The sequence below is a fragment of the Hypomesus transpacificus genome, chromosome 22 (assembly GCF_021917145.1).
Source record: "Hypomesus transpacificus isolate Combined female chromosome 22, fHypTra1, whole genome shotgun sequence".
NCBI lineage: Eukaryota > Metazoa > Chordata > Actinopteri > Osmeriformes > Osmeridae > Hypomesus > Hypomesus transpacificus.
Genome location: NC_061081.1, coordinates 14,551,515 through 14,577,404, shown reverse-complemented (window position 1 = coordinate 14,577,404; position 25,890 = coordinate 14,551,515). Strand labels below are relative to the sequence as shown.

Here is a 25,890-nt window from a genome sequence, read left to right as displayed (position 1 = left end):
TGGTTTTCTCCCTTTCTCATTCTCTCTCCTCCTCTCTCTTATTTTCTGTCTCTGTCTCTCTCTCACTCCTCACTCTTTTACTCTGTCTCTCTTCTGGCTTTCTATGTCTCTCGTCCCTCTCTCCCTCTCTCCTTTCTTTTTCTGTTTACTGCAGTCTGGTCGGTCGCCCCTGCAGTCCTACGAGGTGACCCTCCTCTCTCTCTCTCTCTCTCTCTCTCTTCCTCTCTCTCTCTCTCTCTCTCTCTCTCTGACATTCTGTAACTCAACTTGGAGCCAAATATCAGAGGGTGCCAAAGGCACTATAGGGATCCTGCTGAGGGCAGCTGTTCAGGTGCACTGGAATATAAACAATGTGAGCTTGGCACCGTCAAGATTTCATACATTATGCCAAGATCATGATAAGAATTCATTGATTTGTTTCAATACGACTTCTCCTAAAGCAGCCATTAAGGAAATTGCTCAGACAACAGGGTTCTAGTTTGATCAAATATATTGACTGGACATAAAGCACTAAAAGTGCAAAAACAAATCTAAACTCTGTGGCTTTAGAGACATCAACCTTTACACGTTTCAATCTGAAATCCAAGTGTTCCATGACCTGCAGAGTACCTTGGGTCTGAACCGTAAACTCAGTAAATATATGCATCTTTGCAATTGAGTAATCGGTCAAATGTGTGAATGAGAAGCCGTGACGACCAAAACAACAGCAGAGGTTAGAGATACTAGCTCTCCCTGTGAGGCGGGAACTAAGGAACAGGAGTCATGGTGATGTGGGTCACCTGAGAGGACACAGTCTCTCTCCCTCTCCCTCTCTATCATTCACTGTCTGTCTATTGATCTATTAGTCTTGTCTCTCTCTCTCTCTCTCGCACTTTTCCTTTCTGCCTCTATTGGACTATCTCTCTCTATCTCTGTCTGCTTCTATCTCTCTTTCTCTCTTTCTCTCTCTCTCTCTCTCTCCATGTTCTCTCTCTCTTTATCTCTCTCCATGTTCTCTCTCTCTCTTTTGGCCCAATTTGGCTCTGACTCTTACTTGCACGTGTCACAGTTACTCCGTGTCAGGCTCCATCCACGCTACAACCACTCTGGGGTTTAGACGGAGAATGCTTCATCATGCTAACATCCGTGCCATAAGACTATCCTCAGAATGTGTTTAATTACAATACAGTTATTGCTATAATGCAATTCCATAATTACATAACATTACATAATGTGTAGGCTAGTAAAAATATTTAGTCACGTCTACATTTGAGCAGCCGTAATGAACGCGCATAGGTTAACCTCAATACATTAATACGGTTGAGCGGAAAGTTAATAAATGAACAGTGAGTCTTGTGTGTGTGTGTGTTGATATGGATGACGATCTGATCTGAGGATGATATTTAAAACACATCTGGATGGCGATACGGGTATCATAGCGGACCTGGAAAACAGCTTTTCCAATGATCCAAAGATATTTTGTCATATTCTTATTCCTATCTTTCTGGAATTTATTCGCATGCGCCTGTCAAAGGGGAAGGAGATCTGCGTTATCGCTGCCCATCCCCCTTCAACACAGGCTGCTGCTGCGCGTGCTGCAGAGGGCCCTGTGTGTCGCGCTCCTTCCCTGCGCACGTTCACTCTCTAAACCAATCCGAGCCAAGCGACTCAGCATCACCCGAGTCCAACAGAGCGCAGGTGCTGACTGCGTATCTGGTGGGTGGCAGTCTGTTTATTTAGGGTTTTGTTATGGAATATCAAATCCACCTGGAGACTCCTCTTTTTGCAAATAAGATTACCCAACTATAGTATTTTTTTTCAGATCTGTATTTACATTTCTCCATAGTCCAAATCATTTATTGAATTCGTGGTTAACCACTTGATTGAGCTCATCTACTTCACGTTACAATGACGCCATGAATTCGTTCCCTTCTGAGACACTGGAAGGTGGAAGTTGATGACTCGACTGTCTCATCGCGTTGACTAGAATTAGGGCAGTTGCGTTAAAGCACGGCTCGTGCGCTTGCGTGCATGCGTGAAGATGCAACCTGATCAATACCCCAGGGAATATGGCAAATACATTTTATATGCTTCTCACATACCGTACAGTAGCCTACAGCTTTGCTACACCGTCTTTCATATGTCCAAATCAATAGACACCGGAGAAGAGCACCGTTTTTGGGCTTCTGCCATCTAAATAACCTCGGTTGAGGCCTTTGCCTTCTCCGATCAAAGACATTAATAGCCGTACGCAGATTACATCACAAATCCTGATGTTTGACTCTCACAGATCAGAAATAGGCTTATTGGTTATCCAATTATTATACAATTGGTTATCCTTCTTATTAATAATACCTAGGCCTAGGCTATTTGTGTGTTTTGATTAATATAATAACAATATTCACATTTAGCCTACTTCACATTTTACTCACATTACTATGGTGTTTGGTTTATTATTAGACTTTATCTTGTTCCTCCTGTGTCACCGAGCAACCAGATTTCCATAAATTCCTGTATCATACAACAGTCGTATATCATGCTTTGACAGTTAAACCAGAAAACATACATCGATGCCTGTTAGCCAAGACCACTGATTTCTGCATTTCTTCAGGCCCATAGGCTCAATTGGAATTTGCTTGAATCTGTCCGGGACGTTTCCATCGATAATACGAATTAGGAACACCTCCTGGGAGTGTAGCCTATATGATACCTCAGGTTAGGAAATGCGGATAGCAATGTCAGAGACCTTGATGTCTATTCTGTTGTCCAAGAGAAAACTGTCCACTATTCACCACGACTGTACCACACATGGCCTACTAGCTATACTGACTCGCAAACCAAAACTGTAACTAAAGCCTGCTTTCTCATGAATTATATTATTTTTTGAAGCAACGTTGCCTGGTCCTCCGGTGATCCATCACTAGGGTGAGGCTTTGCTGAAACAGGGGAATCCCTTCAGCGCTTTCAGCCAGCACGCAGCGACTGAGAACATTAATCTAGCCTACAACCTCATTGATAGCTTCAAAATGAGACCTTGATAACATAGCCTACTAAACATTAGAACCTATTCCCACGCTGTTGTAGGGTATAGCCTAATCATTACGCTAGGTGACATGATCTCGATTCAGAATTAAAGAATGGGCGTATCTGTTGGTTATATATTTCCACAGAGACACCGTGTAAAACATCATTCTCGATTTTTGTTTCATGGACCGCCGGGCGCTAAAATGACACACGCCCTAGTCATGTCCGTCGGAACAGAATTGCGCATCGCTGTGGCCCACGGAGTACTCCCTGTTATAGGTCTAAAGACCATCATATACTGCGGTTGTACGCTACAATGGTACCATAGGCGCATCCTGGAGGAAAAAGGCGCACCACACTAACGAATACGCCGCCAATAGAAAGCATCCCATCAATCCTACCACCAGGATTTAAAACCAATTTACAATGATGCTAATAAATGGAAAATTGTATTCTTACTTTCTCCGACCACCGCCTTTAATCCAATGGGTGCCATGATGTTTCGGTGTGTTAAAACCGTATGTCTCCCTTTACCTCCCTCTCTCCAAAACTGTAAAGTGGCCTACTCCGATTTCTCCGTTCGAGCGAATGTGCACACCTCACATGAGCGCGGACTGCGGACACTTGAATCAGAGACGTCACTTTCGTATCCCTCCGCATCCCACACACTGGCCTCTCTTATTGTTTATTCTGGGCCTACTTTGTGTCGTTTTCACTAGGATTGTTTGACATTTTAATTTACACTCTCTCACTCTAAAATTTGTCATGGTCATGTGGACACAATTTTTATTTTGTTAAATAAATGCGTGCTTCAGATTAAACAAACAAACTACAATCTTCCGCAGTGGTTCTAACTTTTGCCTCTGTGAGTTATTCCACAAGGTGGCAGTGTGCACCGTCATAATTTAAATCTGTGAAACCTACTGGGATTAGGGTGGAGGACAGGTAAAACGGATTAAAACTTTATTCTGCTTTTCCAAACCCGCCAAACTCCAACAGGATGCATCGTAACGTGAGTTTCTATCATGAGTCATATCAGTTGACCAGTCCAGATTTTACTTTTTTCTCCTGATCTAGCTAATGAGAGTATAACATTACTACGAACATTTGGCTGTTAATCAATTCAAAGTCAAGCATTTGCCATTTAGATCAAATCTAAATATCAAAATGTCCTCAAAGTTGTAACAAAATGACGAGCACTACCTTAGCTGCCGCACCCTTGGCTGAACACTGATGTTGCTCAGAGGGTGTGTCTTGTGATGAACCAGTCCTCTGTTCACGGGCTCACTATCCTTCCAGGCTACAAGCGCTCGGTCGCTAAGGTAGTACAGTCTTGAACTTCTGTAGCAACCAATGGTCGCGACAGTCAACTTTCTACCCCGGAGCCAAGTTAGTATACAGAAGCGACAAACCTCCGAGTTAGGGTTCAGTCCGGGAGAAGATCGTCTTGTTTTGTCTTTACAAGACTGAAGATAGTTCAGTTGGTATTGGGCAGCACGTCTTGTCGGCCCCTTGCCTTGGGGTGAATATTGGTGTGGACAGTTGGTTCATTTCACATCAAACATGGGGGATGTGATTTCGACTCACCTTGACGAGAATAAACGAGAGATGATTACTGGTAAGTAGCGCATCAACAAAATGCATGATGAATGCCTATTCAAACTTAAACGGGGTTAGTATTTTCATGTTATTGGGGATTTTACTTTTGCATTTTTTTCAGTACCCTATCCATACATGTTATGGCGTGTTATGTGTTATGTCTAAAGCAGTTCCTACCCCATGGTATCACTGGCTGTGCTCAGACACCAGACACTGGGCATACGTCTGTATCCCTCGAAAGTTGCGGGCTTGGTTTATATTTAGTAACTTTAGAGTTGACTGCATTGTAATGTCAGCCACATACCTCCCAACTCGTCATCCTCCCGAGGGAAGCCCAACATGAAAGATCTTATTGCTCAGGGACATAATAACTACTTTCTAAGAAAGTGGCTTGATCATAATGTTTAAGGAGAGCCAGCTGGTCTTCATGGATTTAGTTTTGGTTGACAATGCGTTAGAGGGGATGAATATTATTATTTCATGACATTTAGCTTAACATTTTTTATTTCCACGTGGTTCTTCGTGTTTCAGAGTGATTCAACCATGAGTAACATGACCTGTTGTAGTTACTGAACCAGTTCTTCAATCCAACACTTCTGGGTTTTAGTTCTGAGTCAGCTGAGATCTGATAACTCAGACCGCTAGTTTTCAATGGAACAAGGCTGTGTGTGTGTGTGTGTGTGTGTGTCTGTGTGTGTGTGTTTAGAGTGGCGTATCCCAGCCATTCCCCTCAGCAGCAATAGCAGTGTGTTTGTGTGAAGTGCGTAGTCCAGGCTGGCAGTGGAAGATCACTGTTTTTTCCTTCAGTTGAAAAGAGAGAGAGACATGTGCGAGAGCGCAGGTAGATACATGTCCTGGTATTAACAAGCAGAAATGCACCTCTCTCTGTCTTTTATTACCCCTTTCTCTCTCTCTCTCTCTCTCTCTCTCTCTCTCTCTCTCTCTCTCTCTCTCTCTCTCTCTCTCTCTCTTTCTCTCTCTCTCTCTCTCTCTCTCTCCTACTTTTCTCTCCCTCTTTCCTCTTCCCTTTGTGCTCCAGATTGTATGTTGTTCTATCGGTGCCACAGAAAAACACTTTCTATAGTTCAGGGAAATGAAAAGGCAGTCATTCCCCCTCATCTCTGCCCCCCCCCCCTTTTCTTTCTCTCTTTCTCTCTCTTGATGTCTCTACTTTGTCAACCCCCTCCTTTCTCTGTCTACATTCAATTTGCATGTCAGGCAAACCCAACCCAACTCCTCACTGTTTAAGCTTTGTTAACAATGTGTGTGTTTGGAAGATTAGTCAGCACCTCTCTTTGGGAGGAGTGTTTAGAGTAGTTAGCCTCTACAGGGAGGTGTCTCAGTATTTGCTGTGAGAGCACATTCTCACCACCTGTCAACACATCCAGTGTGTGTCTCTACCCTCCCTAAGGTGAGTCAGTCAGATGTCAGTGAAGGTCAGTGAACGTGGGCCTCGCTGCCCCCTCGCTGCCCCCTCCCTCACTGCTACATGTGGCTGGTCGCTGTCTGGACGTCTGTCTGGACGTCTGTCTGGACGACTGTCTGGACGTCTGTCTGGACGACTGTCTGGATGACTGTCTGGACGTCTGTCTGGACGTCTGTCTGGACGACTGTCTGGACGTCTGTCTGGACGACTGTCTGGACGTCTGTCTGGACGACTGTCTGGACGACTGTCTGGACGTCTGTCTGGGTCCAGTCTGAATGAGCTGTGCTGGTCTCAAATACTCTTCACAAGGTCCAGCACCAGTGGAAACCGGAAGGGTTGATGGTCTGACTCTCTTTCTCTCCCCCGTCCTCCCGTTCTTTCTCTCTTTCTCTCCTCTCTCTCTCCTTTGGTCTTTTTTTCTCCTCTCTCTCTCCTTTTCTCTGTCTTTCTCTCCTATCTCTTTCCTTTTTACTGTCTTTCTCTCCTCTCTCTCCTTTTCTCTGTCTTTCTCTCCTCTCTCTCTCCTTTTCTCTGTCTTTCTCTCCTCTCTCTCTCCTTTTCTCTGTCTTTCTCTCTTTCTCCTTTTTACTGTATTTCTCTCCTCTCTCTCTCTCCTTTTCTCTGTCTTTCTCTCCTCTGTCTCTCCTTTTCTCTGTCTTTCTCTCTCTCTACTTTTTATTGTCTTTCTCTCCTTTCTCTCTCCTTTTCTCTGTCTTTCTCTCCTCTCTCTCTCCTTTTCTCTGTCTTTCTCTCCTCTCTCTCTCCTTTTCTCTCTCTTTCTCTCCTCTCTCTCTTTTTCACTGATGAAAGGAGGAGGTAGAGTTGACTCACAAAGACACAAGACACAGTGGAGTCTCTCACTTTTATCTGCCTTTATCTCTCTCTCTCTCTCTCTCTCTCTCTCTCTCTCTCTCTCTGTCTTTCTGTGTCTCTCTCTCTCGCTCTCTCTCTCTGAGGCAGTGTGTGTGTGTGTGTGTGCCCAGTCTGCTTGTGTTGACACAGTCAGTTGACTGGTGGAAAATCCAGTGTGTAGAGGAATCCGCTCCCATCTCCAGCCAATGTTCACTGTGGAGAAGGTCTGGTCTCTATTTCTGGTGTGGTCTCTGGTATCTCTTCCAGTCCCAGACAAAATACAGGTGTCCAGTAAGAGAAGTCAGGTCAGCTGTGCTTGTCCAACAGCATCACAAAGACACATAGGTCTTTCATGAAGGCTGCCAGCATGAAAGAGAGTTGGGCTTAGGATGAGCCGAGGGCTGTAGTTGTATATCTGCTGTGTCTGCGTGTGCCTTGTGTGTGTGTGTGTGTGTGTATGTGAGTGTCTGAGGGCTTGTGTTTGTGTCCGGGTGTTTATAGAACACCCCTACCTAACTGCCCTCCCTCCCTCCCTCCCTCATGTCAGGCCTTTCCTTCCTGCCGTCCTACAGTCGATCTGCTTCCTGCGGCTCCAGACTCTAGCCCCCAGACTGTAGCCTCCAGACTCTAGACTCTCTAGCCTCCAGACTCTAGCCCCCAGACTCTAGCCTCTCTAGCCCTCAGACTCTCTAGCCTCCAGACTCTAGCCCCCAGACTTTAGCCTCTCTAACCCTCAGACTCTAAAGCCTCCAGACTCTAGCCCCCAGACTCTCTAGCCTCCAGACTCTAGCCCCCAGACTTTAGCCTCTCTAGCCCTCAGACTCTAAAGCCTCCAGACTCTAGCCCCCAGACTTTAGCCTCTCTAGCCCCCAGACTCTAAAGCCTCCAGACTCTGGCCTCCAGCCCCCAGACAGCTGAGCCATGTGCAGGGACTGCAGGAGACCTCTCTGAGTCTCTCCAGCAGTCTAACAACGGTTCAAGGTCTGTAGATATGCAAACTCTTGTCAGGAGTCTTGTTGATACCGGTTATTGTGAGGTTCTTTGACCATGAAAGGCATCTCTCGGATGACCTCGTGTGCTATCTATCGCTTGTTTTCATTTGCCTTTTAAAAAAGAACTTTCCATAAGAGACTGATAGAGGGTAATAAAGCTGCAGTAATCGGAGTTGTCCTCACAGTGTCCAGTCACTTCCATCTGTCTTGTGTTGTCCTTAGTGCGCTGACTGTTCAGGCCGTAGTGATCCATGGGAACTATTGTACTGAGTTGATGATTTGAAGGGATTCTGTTACCATACTGTATATGAAACTGTTAGTGTGTGTGTATGAACGTGTTTACATGTGTGTGTGTGTCCTACACGACTGCCCCCCCCCCCCCCCCCCCCCCCCTGTGTCCAGCTCGTACCAGGGAGGTGACGGAGGACTTTGGCCGGCTGTACGAGCAGCAGTATGCTGTGGCGCTCTTCAACAGCGTCCGCTACGAGATCGAGGGAGGGGGAGGGGCTCAACCCCAGCTGCTGCACCGCAAGGCAAGAGGCCACCATCACCACTCTCCTCCTCCTCCTCTCCACCTCCTCTTCCTCCTCTCTCCCTCCTCTTTCTCTCCTCCACATCCCTTCTTTCTCTCGCTCCATCTGCCCCTCAGCACAATGCTGCACTCTGTCCCTCTATCTTTCTTTTTCTCTCTCTCTCTGACTATCTTTCCCTCCCTTTCTCTTTTTCTTTCTCTCTCCCCTTCATACCATCTGCCTCTTTGTAATCACCCTCTCACTCACTCAACTTGGCACAGCATTACAAATGTGCCACAAAATCAACCAATCGGATAATTGGAGAAGGTCGAGTCTGATTCGCTGCTTCGTATCCAAACACAACGCTTCTTGCTGTTGTCACCATTCGATTCTGTCAAATCTGGTGTCTGGAAATCAAAAATCCGTCTCTTTCGTCTTTTAAGTGTTGTGATTGGAGATGGAACAGCCAATCAGAATGTACCATCTCATGTTCTCAGATTGGTTGATTTTGTGGCACATTCTAGCACTGGGCCAAGTTGAGGCAGCTTGCAGGCAAGGTTGAGCTTGCAGAGTGGAGAGGTTTCTAAGGATTCAGCCAAACATGCAAACACATTAATTGAGCACTAGAAGCCACCTTTGGCTTGCAAACGATGTTCCACCATGTTCCAGATCTCCCAGTGCTCTCTCAGGAACAATGTTCCACCATGTTCCAGATCTCCCAGTGCTCTCTCAGGAACGAGGCGGAGAAGCAGCTCTGTACCTGGGAACGCTTTAGCCGTGTGGCTCTCAGCTCCCTGTGGCTCTCAGCTCCCTGTGGCTCTCAGCTCCGTGTGGCTCTCAGCTCCCTGTGGCTCTCAGCTCCGTGTGGCTCTCAGCTCCCTGTGGCTCTCACCTCCGTGTGGCTCTCAGCTCCGTGTGGCTCTCAGCTCCCTGTGGCTCTCAGCTCCCTGTGGCTCTCAGCTCCGTGTGGCTCTCAGCTCCCTGTGGCTCTCAGCTCCCTGTGGCTCTCAGCTTCCTGTGGCTCTCAGCTCCGTGTCGCCCTCAGCTCCGTGTCGTCCTCAGCTGCAGCTCACTGGAGGGAAAGTGGAGCACGTTTCACACATGAACAGCCACACTGTTAACAATGTTACAGCAGTTCCTCTTCCCTGCACAGGATGGAGCTTCACACACACACACATTCACACACACACACATACAAACAGGCACACACGCATAACTACACACAGACAAACATGCAGATTTTGGTCACACACTGATAACTTCCAACTTTCTCTGCAGGAACTCAGCTAAAACCACTGCTACCAAGCTTTGCTAGTTAGCGCCTCGAAGCACACAAACACTTTCCTTTTCTCCTGCTTTCCTGCCTCCCCCCCTCCCTCCTTCCTTCCTCCCTCAGATAGGATTAAGCTGTTTGAGTTTCAGTATTTGATCTAGGACAGGAACTCAGACAGGAACTGTGAAAACAGAGTCGATGGCGTGTGCTTGTGTAAGCACTCTACAGCCCTCGATGTTGTTAGTGTCTCCGCCCCCTCCACTATCTTAGACAGGACTGTCGCCGTCTGGACCTGTGTCATGTTGTCACACTGGACAGAGTCCAGGACCTCTGACTTAACGTGCCTGGTGGTGGTGTTGGACTCACTGTGATTCTGTGTGCGTGGCATCAGGACCCTCTGGAGGGCAAGGCCATCTTCTCCGGCGGTCTCTTCCAGTATCTGGAGGAGAACAAGAAATGGAGGAACCGTTTTGTCTACGTGGACGACACCTACCAAATCAACTTCTACGAGAACAAGCAGGTAAGAAACACGCCAGGTCGTCCTCTCCCCTCTCCCGCCCGCCAGGTGCCCGCCCTGGGGCAGCATACATGCTCCGTAGGCAAGGTTCCAGGTTGATGCTCCGTGCCGAGTCCATGTGAGTAAGGTTTGGTCGTGTGGTGCCTCCCTCTTCTTCCGTCAGGCTCACGAGCGAAGCCTGCGCCCCAAAGGCACCCTCAGCTGTGCCGGATACAAGGCCCTGACATCCATGGAGGAATACACCCAGCTGCTCAACACCAGCCTGCCAGGTGGGAGGGGAGGGGAGGGGAGGGAGGAATTCTAGGATCCCTACCATCTCAAAGGAGGTGATTGAGGGGTCAATGCATCATCCATGTAGGTATTCTAACGTGTGTGTGTGTCCTTGTGTCAGGTGTGAAGGCCAAAGTGGGCAGCGGTGCGGTGGTGAGGTGTGCCACCCAGTTCCCCCTGATCCTCTGGCACCCATACGGACGGCACCACTACTTCTGCGTCCTCACAGAGAAGGAGCAGAACAAGTGGCACGCTGTCCTTCAGGACTGTGTCCGGCACAGCAACAACGGTAACACACACACACAGCAACCACGGTAACACACACACAGCAACCACGGTAACACACACACACACAGCAACCACTGTAACACACACACACACAGCAACCACTGTAACACACACACACACAGCAACCACAGTAACACACACACACACACAGAAACCATTGTAACACACACACAGCAACCACTGTAACACACACAGACACACACACACACAGCAACTTCCAGGACCATGTGATCGGCTGGATTAATGACGTCAGACTCCCCCCCCACACACACACACACCCCGGCCACACCCCGACCAATTACCTCTCCCCTCTGCCATTGTTCACAAGTCATGTAGGGCTGTGTGTGTGTGCGACAGTATCACATACCTGCCTCTTTGGGTCCCACCAGGGAAGGTGACTGACAGTCAGGAATGTGTCTCTGGGCCAGTCCTGACTTACCGGCTGGCTGCTCTCTCTCTCTCTGGTGGCCTGCCCCCTGAGGGGGCGAGGTGAGGCGGGGTGAGGATCGACTTGACGTGAACCCGGGGGAAAGTCTCAATCAGTCTTGGCCCAGCCTGGTGGATCTGTGGAGCATCTAGACTGAAGGAGCTGAAATCAAATGAAAGCAAGTTCTCCCCTCCCACGGAGTTGGGATTCAACCTGCTGCCATCGGAATGAGCTCACCTGAATGTGGATAGCTCGGTGGTTAGAGCGTTTGGTTAAAGGCTAAACAAATGCGTTGTTTGTTTAGGTGATTGGGAGAAGCCGTGCTGTCGGCTAGCCTGGGGAGAGGTCCGGTCACCTGGAGAGAGACAGAGTGGGTAGAGGACTGTCCAGTCACCTGGAGAGAGACAGAGTGGGTAGGGGACTGTCCAGTCACCTGGAGAGAGACAGAGTGGTTAGAGGACTGTCCAGTGACCTGGAGAGAGACAGAGTGGTTGGGGACTGTTCAGTCACCTGGAGAGAGACAGAGTGAGTAAGGGACTGTCCAGTGACCTGGAGAGAGACAGAGTGGGTAGGGGACTGTTCAGTCACCTGGAGAGAGACAGAGTGGGTAGAGGACAGTCCAGTGACCTGGAGAGAGACAGAGTGCTTAGAGGACTGTTCAGTCACCTGGAGAGAGACAGAGTGGGTAGGGGACTGTTCAGTCACCTGGAGAGAGACAGAGTGGGTAGAGGACTGTTCAGTCACATGGAGAGAGACAGAGTGGTTAGAGGACAGTCCAGTGGTGATTGTTCGATCCTGCTCCAGCCACACAGCCTGTCCGTGGCCTCTTCTTGTTAAGGTTTGCCGAGGGACTTGTGAGATGTGATCCATACTGTCGCCTGTAGGAGGTAGATGTGATGAAAGTACATGATCGTGCTAATGACCCGGTGAGACCCCAGCGGCGGCAGAGACAGGACTGGGGCATGATGGGACGTGTTCCCACCTGGCAGCAGATCCCAGAACAGCTTCTCTGCTGCTCCTCCAGCCCTGTGTCAACACCTTCCCATCATGCTCTGTAAATACACACTCCTGACCGACACCACGCCCTGGGTGGATCTGACCAACACACACACACACACACACACACACGCACACACACACGCACACACACAGACACACACACACTGTACCAAGGCGCTGACATGCTGCTTGTCCTGCATAGGGTGTAATCAAAAGCTTTGAAGCACAATCCTCATGAACCTACTATTGTGACTGATTTGAACTGATCCTTCTGATGAATGACACTGCATTACTTCATGTTGGCAGGGACATTGTCTTCAAACGTTCCTCCTGCTTCTCAGGGCGCCTCTGTAAGTGTGAACACAGCAGCTGCAGGCCTGCATGACTGGCAGATATGAAGAGGCTCTTAGAATGTTCTCTCCTAATGTCCCCCTCGACCCGTCCGGACATGCTCAGTAGCTTCCTAGGTTTCTTCATAACTCTTGTGGTCCTGTCTGTATTGATAACCCCCCCCCCACACACACACACACACACACACCCTCTCCACTGCGCTCCCCCCCCCCAGCTCCTTGATGATGTCATGAGGGTGTACAGAGGAAAGCCAGATTCCAGAACCCCCCTCCTCCCCCTTCCCCCCTCCTCTCTCCTCCAGGAGATGAATGATTTTAGGAAGTGACACCTCCTCTGAACAACAGCTCCTTCTGCTCGAGTCACACACACACACACACACACACCCCTGTAGCCACACTTCATAAAGTACTGTTTGCTTGCGTGTTTGCTGACTGAGGAGGGCCCATTATTGGGTGCACCTCAGAAGCAGAGGTGCATTGTGGGAAGGCTGTGCTTTCATGGTGATGGTTTAGTCAAAGCGGATGCCCTGATTGGCGGATGCTTGGTCTGTGCCTGGCGTGTGGGTGAAGTGAAGTGCAGGTCGAACAGCAACTGAGATGCAAAAAGGCTCCTGAAGAGAAGCACCCTGCTGAGACAACACACACACACACACATAAAAAATACACACACATGCACGTACTCACATGAAAATACACGTGGTGGTTGGACGTTTTTGCAACCTCACCCGGTGACAGAACACCGGTTGTCGTTCAATAATCTGATAGTTGTCACCTGTACTTAATGTAACACAGGGACAGAAAGTCACAAGGTCTCCTGTATTTGAAAAGAATCTTCCGGAACATTCCGGTCTCCGTCTGTGGTCTTCTTCCTGTCACCATCATCCTGATTCAGGATTGGCTGGTGGGTGGAGATGTGCCGTCATGTGATTGGTCAGCGCGGCCCTCTTGAGCGCAGCATGTCTCACGCAGAGCGGGGAATCTCACTGGCCGTCACACACACACACCGTGCAGAGTTAAGCCTGAGAGGGAAATGCCTCAAACACGGCGACCATGCTAAGTGTTACCACATGTTCTATTTACAGAGCTACGCACACACACACACACACGCACACACACATTTTCCCATGCCAGGCAGTCTGTATCCTGTCTCCCTGCCTCCAAGACACACTCAGAGCTGTAAGAGAACTGATCGCTTTGAAGTCTGAGAGGGATTTGAAACAAATCTGAACGTATTTTCTATCATTCGCACTGTGTGTGTGTGCGTGCATGTGCACCTACGTGTGTGTGTGCATGTACGTGTGTGTGTGTGTGAGAGAGTTTGACATGTGTTCTACGTGTGCACCACAGTAGACGACCTTGTGGAAGCCCAGCCACCATACTTCCCTCCCCTTAGGGCTGCTGGGTTTAGCTCAGATCTGCTTCCTGTGGCTGGTGACCCGCCTGTCTGGCCCTCCAGCCAGCCTGCTCCAGCCCTCCAGCCCCGGCTGGCACACACCAAGCAGTAAATCCAGTGCACCCATGGGCACAATAGACGTGTGACAGCAGGCCAGGAACCACATGATGTCGTCTAACTGCTGGGGGAAGGGGGGAGTTCAGGTTTAAAGGACATGATATGAATCGTGAGGAATCATAATAATATCAACGCTTAAGAAAGGATCTCGTTGTTTGTGTCCTTCTGGAGGATTCTGTGAACCCTCCACCCACGGCCTCGTCTGATTGGTGGAGAGTTGTGGAGCCCCACGCTGTTCACTGCTTCCCTGTGTGGCCGTCACGTGACCCGTGTGTGTGTGTGTGTGTGTATAGAAGAAATGCAACCAAGGTTGCCAGTATCACCACTACTACATACACATGTCCTACTTGTGACACGACCTGTGGATCCAGGATAGGACTATACAGCCACCAGGGAACTCAGCGTGGAAGTCAGAAGTTGACGTCATTATCGGCCTCGATGGACAACTACAAGCAAGCACTGCCCCTGAGGACCATGTGTGTGTGTGTGTGTGTGTGTGTGTGTGTGTGTGTGTGTGTGTGTGTGTGTACGTGTATGTGTGTGTGTGTGTATGGCCCCTGACGACCATGTGTGTCCTATACAGCTTCTTTCTGTCCTGTTGTCATATGGCAACACACCTGCCAGAAGCGTGTGTAGTGGTCGTATACCCATCATCGCCGCGGCGATGCGTTGTGGTCAGACAGACCTTGACGGGGCTGTTTTCACCACGTAAACAAAAAGAACCCCGGCGATGACAGACAGCAACGTACAGCTTCTCCCTCTGCTGTCTCATGGAAGGCCGTCACCGCAGCGACGACCCAGCCGGTCGACACTGGGCCACTTCCTGTTTTGGTGATGACACGGCGGTTGAGTTAGGGCTGGGCTTCCTGTGCACTCCCCTGCTACTAGCGACACCGGGATTATTATTAGGCAACAGCTAGCGGCTATCACCCCAAAAACATGATTTTTCCCTTCCTTAAAATATACATTTGGTATCAAGCTCAGTTAAATTGACTATAAAATGACTAATGAAGACTGTAGAAAGGTATATTTAGTTGTATAAAGATTTGGTTAGAGCGCCTTTCAAATCCAAAGTTGCAAGGTGCTGTACAGCGCAAGAAATAATATAAGAACAGACAGATTAAAACAACTAGGCAAAATCGGAAGTCAGGTGGCCGAGCGGTTAGGGAATCGGGCTAGTAATCAGAAGGTTGCCAGTTTGATTCCCAGCCGTGCCAAATGACTGTGTCCCTGGGCAAGGCACTTCACCCTACTTGCCTCAGGGGGAATGTCCCTGTACTTACTGTAAGTTGCTCTGGATGGCAAACCAAACCATGTGAGTTTAGTGGCTCAACTATCCAACACAGTGACCCAAAACATCCCAGCCCCACCCTCCCGCTCTCCGCCCCGCCTCACCCCTGCTCTCCTGCCCCCTACAGGCCTGTCGGAGGACTGCAAGGTGCGGACGCCGGCGTTCACCGACACGGTGAGGCTCCACCGACAGCGCCACGGTCACTACGGAACCTGGGACCTGATGTGTGGAGCGCCCCCGCAGGTGAGACTAGGGACTGCAGCCTGGTGTTCTGGTCACCATACAGTCAATCTCACCCGGCCCGTCTAGAGCCGGCCTCTCCAACCCTGTCTCTGCAGCACTCGCTGCAGCCGCCTGGAGGGTGGGCTCCAGACACACTTGGAACTAACCTGATTCCACACTAGTTACCTGATCAATCAGCTAGTCAGCCAATCGGCAGGCTAGCCTCCATTGGTGCCTGTGGTTATTAAATATGAAGAAGAAAGCTAATGCTTTGGGCAGAATGTACTCAGTAACCTTGGTGGATTTGACCAGATGTGTGTGTGTGTGTACAATAACCACACAGCCCCCAGATCTGACACATATCTGCACACCAAGTATGAGTCAAGACCTCCTGGTCTCAACCTCACACACACACACACACACACACACCACACAATCATTTAGTCATTTAGCAGACGCTCTTATCCAGAGCCACAATCACCCAAACATCATTAAAAACCCAAACACACACACAGGATGAGTCTCTCCCACCAAGTCCTCATCTTCTCTCTCACGTTCAGCCAGCCATCACTTCCCCCTCCCCCTCCCCGTCCCCCAGAGGCCATGTGGGAGGAGGGGGAGGAGGGAGCAGGAGGGGGGAGGAGGAGGGAGGGGGGAGGAGGAGGAAGTGAAGTAGAACATGCTATAGCTTGGCTCTCCCCACCCTTCCCTCCACCCTTCCCTCCTGTGAGGTAACCTGAGCTCCACCCGCCAGGCTGAAAGGAGCCCTCAGTGCAGGCGTGGGGGGGGGGGCGTAGAGGGGGTGTGGGGGGGGGGCTAGCGTAACCACCTCACACCCCTGGACAGGGTGGACCCAAGCCCCCCTACCGGCCCCCCGGTGGGAGAACAGAGGCTCCTTGTGAGCAGTCACCTGCCTGCCTCCCTGCCCTGCCTCCCTGGCCCTGCCTCCCTCGCCCTGCCTGCCTCGCCCTGCCTCCCTCGCCCTGCCTCCCTCGCCCTGCCTGCCTCCCTCGCCCTGCCTGCCTCCCTCGCCCTGCCTGCCTCCCTCGCCCTGCCTGCCTCGCCCTGCCTCCCTCGCCCTGCCTCCCTCGCCCTGCCTGCCTCCCTCGCCCTGCCTGCCTCCCTCGCCCTGCCTGCCTCCCTCGCCCAGCCTCCCTCGCCCTGCTGCAGGAGTGGAGCGTCACAGAACAGAAGCAGTGTGTTGGTCAGGGTGATTAGCGTCCCACACGGCCTGTTTCTGCCTCTGGTGCAGTGTTGGTCTCCGTTCACACTGGTTAGAGGTGCGTTGGGCGGATGGCATAAAGATAGTGTGTGTGTGTGTGTGTGGGGGTGGGGCGAGCGAGCAGAGTAGAGGCATTAACCACTCTTCCTGCATCTCTGACACGCACACACACTCTCTTTCTCTCTCTCTCACACACACACACACACACACACACACACCACCCACACACACACAGGAAGGAGTGGCCAGGCTCCATGTGTTTTTCTGCAGGGTGGTGGCTGGCTGGTGTGTTTTTGTTTTTCCTTCAGGCCATGTCTGGTCGTTTTGGAAACCACTCGTAACCCTGGCAACCTCCAGCATCCTCCCATCGTATCGTTCTGCGCCCCGACGCCCCTAACATCCAACCATCATAACATCCAACTGTTCTACTATCTATCAATCCTAACATCCATCCATCCTAACATCCAATTGTTCTAACATCCAACCATTCTAACATCCAACCATTCTAACATCCAACCAGTCTGTGTGTGTGTGCCATCAATCTCTTTATAATGCAGGGGTAGCAGGGTCGCTAATGAGACAAGGAAGGTGGAGTACTGTTCTTATGAACACCCACAGCAGATGTATGTATGTTTGGATAGCCACTGTGTGTGTGTGTGTGTGTATTCTGCTGGCAGGGGCTGAAAGCTAAGCCGTGTTTACTTGTAGAGTTTTGACAATGTGTTTGACTTTACAGCAGCATCACCCAGCTAATTATAGTTTGATCAATATGCCAAGTACTATACTTACACCCCTGTTCTTACATAACACACTAAGACTATTACACACACAATACACACACACACACACACACACACACCCACCTCAAGGCCAGGCGTGTGTGAAGTGGTTGTTGTTGTTGGCTGGTTGACTGTGGTGTTTGTTGTTATCCTCTTTGAAGCAGCATGAAGATGAATAGTGATTCCACACCTGCTCATTTATTCTGTTTACACACAGGGCCAGCTCAGGCCTTACTGCCTTTAGCAAAGTGCCAACGTGTGTGTGTGTGTGGGGTGTGTGTGTTTGTGTGTGTGGGGTGTGTGTGTGTGTGTGGGGTGTGTGTGTGTGTGCGGGGGTGTGTGTGTGTGTGTGTGGGGTGTGTGTGTATGTGTGTGCGGGGTGTGTGTGTGTGGGGTGTGTGTGTGTGGGGGGTGTGTGTGTGCGTGCGGGGGGTGTGTGTGTGTGTGTGTGTGTGTGTGTGTGGGGTGTGTGTGTGTGTGTGTGGGGGGTGTGTGTGTGTGTGTGCGCGGGGGTGTGTGTGTGGGTGTGTGTGTGCGGGGTGTGTGTGTGTGGGGGGGTGTGTGTGTGTGGGGGTGTGTGTGTGTGTGTGTGTGTGGTGTGTGTGTGTGTGTGTGTGTGTGTGTGTGGGGTGTGTGTGTGTGTGTGTGTGTGTGTGTGTGTGTGTGTGGGGGGGGGGGTGTTTGTGTGTGTGTGTGTGTGTGTGTGTGGGGGGGGTGTAGATCCTGGCTAACCTGGTGATGGAGACGCTCCACCCTGAGCTGAGGAATCTGATTGGTCCTCGTCTGAAGGGGAAGCTGCAACAGAAACAGAGAAGCTGGATGCTGGTGAGTTCTCCTCTCTCTCACTCTCCTCCCATCCTCACTCTTCTCCTCCCCTCTCCCCTTTATTCCCCTCCCCTCTCCCCTCCTCCTCTCTCCTCCCCCTCTCTCCTCCAACTCCAGGTTGTTGTGGGTTCACCAGCATGTCCAAGTAAGGAGTATTCCTTCTGATACTAAGGCCTCCCATGCCCTTCCTCCAGATCTCAGACTCGGTGTACAGGCAGGTGCTGTCCCAGACGCAGGCCCAGTACGAGGCTCTGCTCCAGGCCTGTGAGGAGCAGCGCTCCTCCCTGGACGCTGCGCTGCGTACGGACATGGACCAGATCATCACCTCCAGGGAACACGTCAGCAGCAAGCTCCGGGGTGAGACACACACAGGCGTGTATTATACTCACACACACACACGTGTACACACACACATGTATTATACACACGCATATCCCTCCTGATAATAAGCCCCAGAGGTAGGATCTGTTGTCAGGCTACTAAGAGAGGTTGTGAAGCCACACACACACACACACACACACACACACTGACACAGTGCAGAAGCGGCCAGACCAGTCCCAGAGCAACTGTACTCCACGCCTCTATTGTGTTTCTACTCAATAAGAATAGAAGCTTCTGAACTGTAATCCAGACCAAGTCTCTCTTCTCAGGTTTCAGATTACACCAGACTGACACGCTTGCTTTGCACTCCACACACACACACTCTCCACACACACACACACTCCACACACACACACACTCCACACACACACACTCTCCACACACAAACACTCTCCACACACACACACTCTCCACACACAGCCACAGACACACCCTCCTCCTCTCATCATCCTCTCATCCCTTTATTTGTCAACTCTCCTCTTTCACTTCACTGTCCAGTGATCCTGAAGCATCGTACAGTATAGTACAGTATATAACAGTATAGGACTGGGGGGGGGGGGGGGGGGGGGGGGGGGGGGGGGGGGGGGGGGGGCAGGGAGAGCCAGTCCCCGTGACAACAGGCTTGGGCCTCCTAAACATAGATTCTGAATCATTATAAACATGGTCTTTTACCTGCAATGCAGTGAAAAACGATATATCAACAATAATGTTAAACGTAACTGGCCCCCCTAACAGTGGGCCCCCCTAACAGTGGCCCCCCCTGGTTAAAATGGTCTAGAACCTCCACTGCCTCCTGAACGGTGCCTTGGCACAACCACCCTGGGCTGCTCGCTGGCTCTGGGTCGGTTTCCCACGTAGCTGATGTGGAAGAACTGCATTCCTGAAGGAACATAGCAAGCCAAGACCAAGTTAAACCCTGCGGTAGATATAAGTACAGAACTCAGTGAGTTGTGTACTTGTGTGTGTGTGTGTGGGTGTCTACATTAAGTTTGTGGATTTGTCTATATTTAGTGTGTTTGTGTGTGTATATCTATATTAAGTGTGTACATTCTCTAGTGTCACTGTGTACATTGAGAAAGTTTCGAAAAAAAGTTTGGAAACTTTGAAAAAAATATTTCTGAAAATCTTTTTCAAATTTTTTTGGGGAAAGGTTGAAACTATATTTCGGAAAAAAGTGTAGGATTTTTTTTTTACGTTTCAAAACGTATTCTGCTTTACTTTACTCTGTTTCCCCTTCCTTTCCTTTCATTGTGTAAAAAAAAAGTTTTGAAAGGTTGAAAGAATATTTTTGGAAAAATTAAAAAAAAAAAAGAAATTGAAAGGAAAAAAAAAGGTTTCCCTGAAAAAGTTTGGATCATTGATGAGTACTTGAAGACTCTACTCTACTGTATTGTATTTTGCTCTGCTTTACAAAAAAAAGTTTCGGATTTTTTCGATACAAAATGTACTTGATCTATTGTATTTTGCTCTGCTTTCCTCTACTCTGTTTCCTCCGCCCCTCTCATTTGTGAGAGAAGTCCAAAAAAGTTTTGACTTACGGTTTGAGATTGATCCTTACACGTCCCCAAGTTCCCTCATGTCATGTTGCAGAGGGTGTTCCCTGACCTGCCCAGTAACAACAGACCTCCATGCCCCACCCCCCTCCACAGCTGTAGTGTTGCCCAGGGCAGAGCAGCTCCTGCGGGGCAGCGTCCAGCCCTACCTGGGCTCCATCCTGGAGGCCCTGATGGAGCCCACCAGCAGAGGGTTCTCCGAGGTGAGGGAGGTGCTGTTCCGAGAGCTGGTGGAGGTCAGCAAGAACACGCTCAACGGAGGAGGCAAGGAGAAGATGGGGGAGGTGAGGAGGGTTTGGGGCCGGGTCGGGGTGCTGGGTCGGGGTGCTGGGTCAGGGGGAGGTCAGGGGTAAAACCCATGGAAACAAGAGACAGTACTTGATATTGTAATGTGTAATAATCCCTACTTGAATGCATTTCATTCGTGTCTTTGTTCCTGTGCTGAAAGGGCTCTGTAAATCCTCACGTGAACTTTCAGTTCTCATTTCAATATTACTGACTTCACGGCTCAAACTATCTATTAAAGTTCTGTGTCTTGCCAAGAATCCTCAAATCCCCCCTTGTCCCTCCCTCCCTCCCCAGCACATGGAGAAGATCTCCATGCTGGCGTTCCACCCGGTGAAGATGAAGAGCTGCTATGAGCAGGTGGAGCAGCTGAGCCTGGAGGGTCTGCAGCAGAGGTTTGACGTCTCCAGCGCCTCAGTCTTCACCCAGAGGGCCCAGGTCCTCATGAGGGAGGTGAGGACCGCGCCTGCGTTCACATGGGCGGCCCGTCGCTCGTTTCAGCGCCACGCTGGAGGACGGCGTGTAGAGACAGTACAGCATGAGGTCACGGATCAGACACGCATCGTTCTGTAGGGCTGTAACGGGCTCGATCGCCATACCCTCACCATGAACACAGGATTATGCTGTACAGAATAAAGAACCATGCCCTCACTATAACCCCTTACCTTTGTGATAGGAAAGGTCATCACACAAGTGAGCAGAGCAGAGAAGTACAGAACTTTATAATCCCCAAGGGGAAATGTCATTATTGTGTGTGGAGAACGGTGTACACCCATCTGAGTACCTACACCCATCCTACTTATTAGCATCCCTAAAGGCTAAAGAAAATGATGCAATGACTGGTTAACCTCCAAGGCTGTTGTGGTGGCGCCATCTGGTGGTTAGGATGGGTATCACAAGCACACCAAATCCTGCGGAGTCTTCTGTGGAGTGTTAGTCCTTCATGTCCAAACTTCCTCTATTTTGTGTGTGTGTGACAGCAAATGGACAACGCAGTGTACACGTTTGAGCAGCTGTTGTGGCAGAGTCTGGAGGCCCAGGGAGGGGAGGACCTGTGCCACACCACCCAGCGCTGCCAGGACAGAGTGCTCAAGGTGCCCCACCACCAACCAACCAACAAGCTATTGAATGAATGAATGAATGAACAAACATAAGAATGAATGAACGATATAATCAAAAGGAAGTGGTAACAAATTAACTAATACAAATGCACAAAAAAAAGTTGACTATGTCAAATTTGTCAACAAACTATTAAACTAACTTTAAGACTTCTTAAATAAACAAACTAATGTGATGAGTGACTGACTGGCATATTTTGTGTTGGTATTTTAATGACGCGTGTTTGTGTTCCCTGTCAGAAATATGACTACGACAGCAGTACCGTGCGTAAGAAGTTCTTCAGAGAGGCTCTGCTGCAGATCATCATCCCATACATGCTGAAGCAGCTCTCTCCCTCCTGCTCTCCGGTACATCTCTCTCTCTCTCTCTCTGGTACATCTCTCTCTCTCTCTCTCTCCGGTACATCTCTCTCTCTCTGGTACATCTCTCTCTCTCTCTCTGTCTCTCTCTGGTACATCTCTCTCTCTCTCCCTCCCTTTCTCTCTCTGTCTATTTCTCTCTCTGGTACATCTCTTTCTCTCTCTCTTTCTCTGGTACATCTCTCTCTCTCTTTCTCTCTCTCTCTGGTACATTTCTCTCTCTCTCTCTCTGGTACATCTCTCTCTCTTTCTCTCTCTGTTACATCTCTCTTCCAGTCTCTAACCTCCCTCCCTCCCTCACTTATCCTGTCTCAGATCCTCCTCCTGTCTCTCTCCACTCCCTGATCTCTCTCTCTCTGGCCCCCCCCTGACCTCCCTCCCTACCATGCACCAGACCCAGTATCTCCAGCTGTCTGGTAGCTCGTCTGCAAAGGAACCTGTCTGAACCAGTCTGAACCAGTCTGAACCAGTCTGAACCAGTCTGAACCAGTCTGAACCAGTCTGAACCAGTCTGAACCTGTCTGTCTCTGCTTCTCTTAGGAGTTCCCTCGGTTCCAGGAGATGATCTTCGAGGACTTCTCCAGGTTCATTCTGGTGGAGAACGTATTCGAGGAGGTGGTGTTGCAGTCTGTCACCAAGGACATCATGATGGGTAGGTGGTCATGACAACAGGTCGTGTCTTGTGTCTGTCTCCAGCCCCCTTGGTCCTGACTCTCAATCTTACACTCCCTTTTTCTCTCTGCTTCTCCCTCTCTCTCCATCTCCCTCTCTCCATCTCCCTCTCTCTCCATCTCCCTCTCTCTCCATCTCCCTCTCTCCCTCTGCAGCTGTGAAGGAGGCTGCGGTCCAGAGGAGACACAACCTGTACAGGGACAGCATGGTCCTGACCAACAGTGACCCCAACCTGCACCTGCTGGGGGAGCAGCCCGGCGTGGACTGGGCCGCCCAGCTGGGGGTCGAAGGTCACGACCTGGAGGGCTCCCTGGGAGGGGGGAGGAGCTCCGGCAGGAAGCGAAGACAGGTGGTGTCCATGATCCAGCTGGATGGGATGCCCCCTCTGCCCTATGAGTCCTGTCTGGAGGTACCGGGGGTGGAGCTCATCCCTGAGGAAGGAGAGGGCGAGGAGGTCAAGGGTCACGGAGGAGGTCGGGCCGAGCTGGATGAGCCTAAGTCTCCCGACAGCGTGGACGGCATCCGCGACCTCATCAACCCCGTGGTGACGGTGGCCTTGCCGGTGACGCTGGAGGAGGCGGCGGGCCATAGCAACGGGATGGAGGCGGGGGTGGGAACCATCTCCCTGGGAGACGGCGTGGAGGAGGAGGTGACCCTCATCAGGACAGTGGTGGAGGAGGTGCGCGCTCGCTCGCCCGCGGGAAAGAGCGGGCAGGAAGTAGAGGAGCAGCTGGCAGGAAGCTGTCCGCAGGAAGTCGAAGAGGGTCAACAGGAAGTCGAAGAGGGACATCAGGAAGTCGAAGAGGGTCAACGGGAAGTCGAAGAGGGTCAACAGGAAGCCGAAGAGGCTCATCAGGAAGTCAAAGAGGGTCAACAGGAAGTGGAGAGCGAGGAGGGGGAGTTGTTCACAGAGAATGCTGCACAGGAAGTGGAGATTGCAGAACAGGAAGAGGATAGTGACCAGGTTACTGAGTGCGGTTTGGACTCTGACGCGGAGATGGCCCCGCGACTGCCCGAGTCAAGTCCCCGGTGTCATGACGACAGCGGATTTCAGTCGCCGACCAATGAGGGGCTGGATGAGAACGAGGCTCAGCCAATCGTGGCTGACCCTGAGGAGGTAGCAGTGACTCTGGACCAGGAAGTGTCTGTCGTCCTCAACCAATCAGAGAGCAGACACCTGCCCCCCAGTACAAAGTGTGTATCAGAAATAGCTCATGAGATATGAACGGAGGGAAACCAGGGGAAAACATTCCTTCTATGTTATAAATTATTTTTTATTTGCTATTTTATCCCTTATTTTATTGTTTATATTGTGCTCGATTTCCTAGCCACAACCTACATGGCTGTTTTTCCCCCTTTAGCTTATCTAAAATATCTAAATTAATTCTTTTTCTTACAGTTAACTGCGCTCTGTCTGAATTTTAAACTTAATAACTTTACTCGATTTTAAATGCTAGGTAACATTGTTTTTTTTTGTTTTTTACCTGAAATTAAGAAATGAGTACTTCCAACCTCAGAATTGGGAAGGCGTATAACTGTTCTTTACACTACACAGCCACTCTCCTACAGAGTGCACTTTGCACCATAGTACACTGGGAATACAACGCTACAAACTGGTGGATGTAGCACCCTCTATTTAGGCACCAGGGGGCGCTGTTCACAAGCTGTAGATTCAACAGTTTCTGTCATAGGTACAGAGCCTCAATTATTGTACATTGGATGCACATTTGTAGTACTTGTAAGGCTTGCTTATTATAGTTATAACTTATACATACACATATTACACAGATATGATTCGATGACAACACAATTTTGATTCGTGTTCATGTTCAAGGGAGTCAGTTGGCTGAATGATGAGGGAATTGGGCTGGTAATCTGAAGGTCGCCAGTTCGGTTCCCGGCTGAGTCAAATGACGTTGTGTCCTTGGGCAAGGCACTTCACCCAACTTGCCTTGGGGGGAATGTCCCAGTACTTACTGAAAGTCGCTCTGAATAAGAGCGTCTGCTAAATGACTAAATGTATGTTTATCAGTGCCAATCACAATAGTTACATCTGTATTTTGAAGACATGTTTGTTCTATGTTTTTTTTTTAATATGTGGATTTATCTCTTTCAAGGCATGTCTAATTTCACGAGTGACCGTGTTGTTTTCACAGCGATCAGGATTGCATGACTTAGTCATTGTGTGTGTGTTGTTGTGGTCGGCGCTATCTTTAATTGTGAGGAAATGATAGCATTATACTGCTGATCAATGCTGCTATACCAATCAATATCTAATATGAATATGTAAACACACATGTTTTGTAATGCTAATAACTAAGATACAAATATTGAATGTGATCAATTGATTTAATAAAGTAACAGATAAGAAACATTGAAATGTAACTTTGGTGTGTGGACAAGAATGCAGATGTCAGGCAAACTGACTTGGGAGGCGAGTTTGTGACGCTCAGGGACTGGTGTGAGCACAATGAGCTAGTCAGCTCATGGGAGTAAAAGTGTCAACTTGGGAGATAAGGTGATGCTGGGAACATAACTCTTCTCTGCTTCAGGACGAGTCAGACCGGACAGTTCTTACTATGGATAATATGCCCCCTTCCCCTGGAGACCCTGCCCCCCCCCCCTTCTCACTGGATGCTCCCCTTCTCCTTGGAGCCCATCTGCCCCTTTACATCATCTGACCTAGGAGTGGTCTTACCCTCTCCCCTTCCCCTTGAAGACCCCACCCCGTATATCATCAGGACCTCGAGATGACCTGCTCTCAACTCTGGAGAACTCAAACCCCCCCCCCCCCCTTGGATTGCATCAGACCTGTGGGTCTTGTCCACCCCCCTCCCTGAACAACACCAGACCTGTGGGTCTTCTCTGCCCCCTCCCTCTCCTAACATCACCAGGTCCGTGGACTGCCCACCTTGCGCCAGCATGAACGCCCTGGACATTTAATTGGTTAACAATAGCCACCCCAAGGTCTCCTGACCAATGGCCACTCACCAGACCTCCCTCTCTGGGGAGTACAAGATCTGTCTCCCAAGGGCGGGGAGACAGAACTTGGGAGGGGCAGAACTTTCTCTGATATTCTGTCACGACCACTTTCTCAACGAAGGCCTTCGTTCGTTCTAATCTTATACTCTGTTTTGGTGGGACGACTGCTTTTGCATCATCGA

At 49.8% G+C, this 25,890-nt stretch overlaps 1 protein-coding gene across 1 annotated transcript; it reads left to right on the top strand.

Moving 5' to 3' along the window:
• Window positions 1–4,267: 4,267 nt before the first annotated feature.
• Window positions 4,268–24,666, top strand: niban2a (niban apoptosis regulator 2a). The gene is made up of 14 exons (XM_047044858.1): window positions 4,268–4,621; window positions 8,275–8,405; window positions 10,049–10,177; window positions 10,338–10,443; window positions 10,566–10,733; window positions 15,437–15,552; window positions 18,253–18,357; window positions 18,552–18,714; window positions 20,388–20,575; window positions 20,874–21,029; window positions 21,557–21,670; window positions 21,935–22,042; window positions 22,595–22,706; window positions 22,882–24,666. Exons 1-14 carry the CDS (start codon window positions 4,567–4,569, stop codon window positions 23,949–23,951), a joined length of 2,721 nt encoding a protein of 906 aa, XP_046900814.1. The 5' UTR covers window positions 4,268–4,566; the 3' UTR covers window positions 23,952–24,666.
• Window positions 24,667–25,890: the final 1,224 nt, after the last annotated feature.

What these genes read in the sequence shown, in the direction of transcription:
- niban2a (XM_047044858.1), top strand. Translation starts at nt 4,567, where the DNA reads ATGGGGGATGTGATTTCGACTCACCTTGACGAGAATAAACGAGAGATG. An exon ending in TGTCCGGCACAGCAACAACG is followed by an intron (nt 10,734 to 15,436) that starts GTAACACACACA and finishes TGCCCCCTACAG; the next exon opens with GCCTGTCGGAGGACTGCAAG. An exon ending in TGTGTGGAGCGCCCCCGCAG is followed by an intron (nt 15,553 to 18,252) that starts GTGAGACTAGGG and finishes GGGGGGGTGTAG; the next exon opens with ATCCTGGCTAACCTGGTGAT.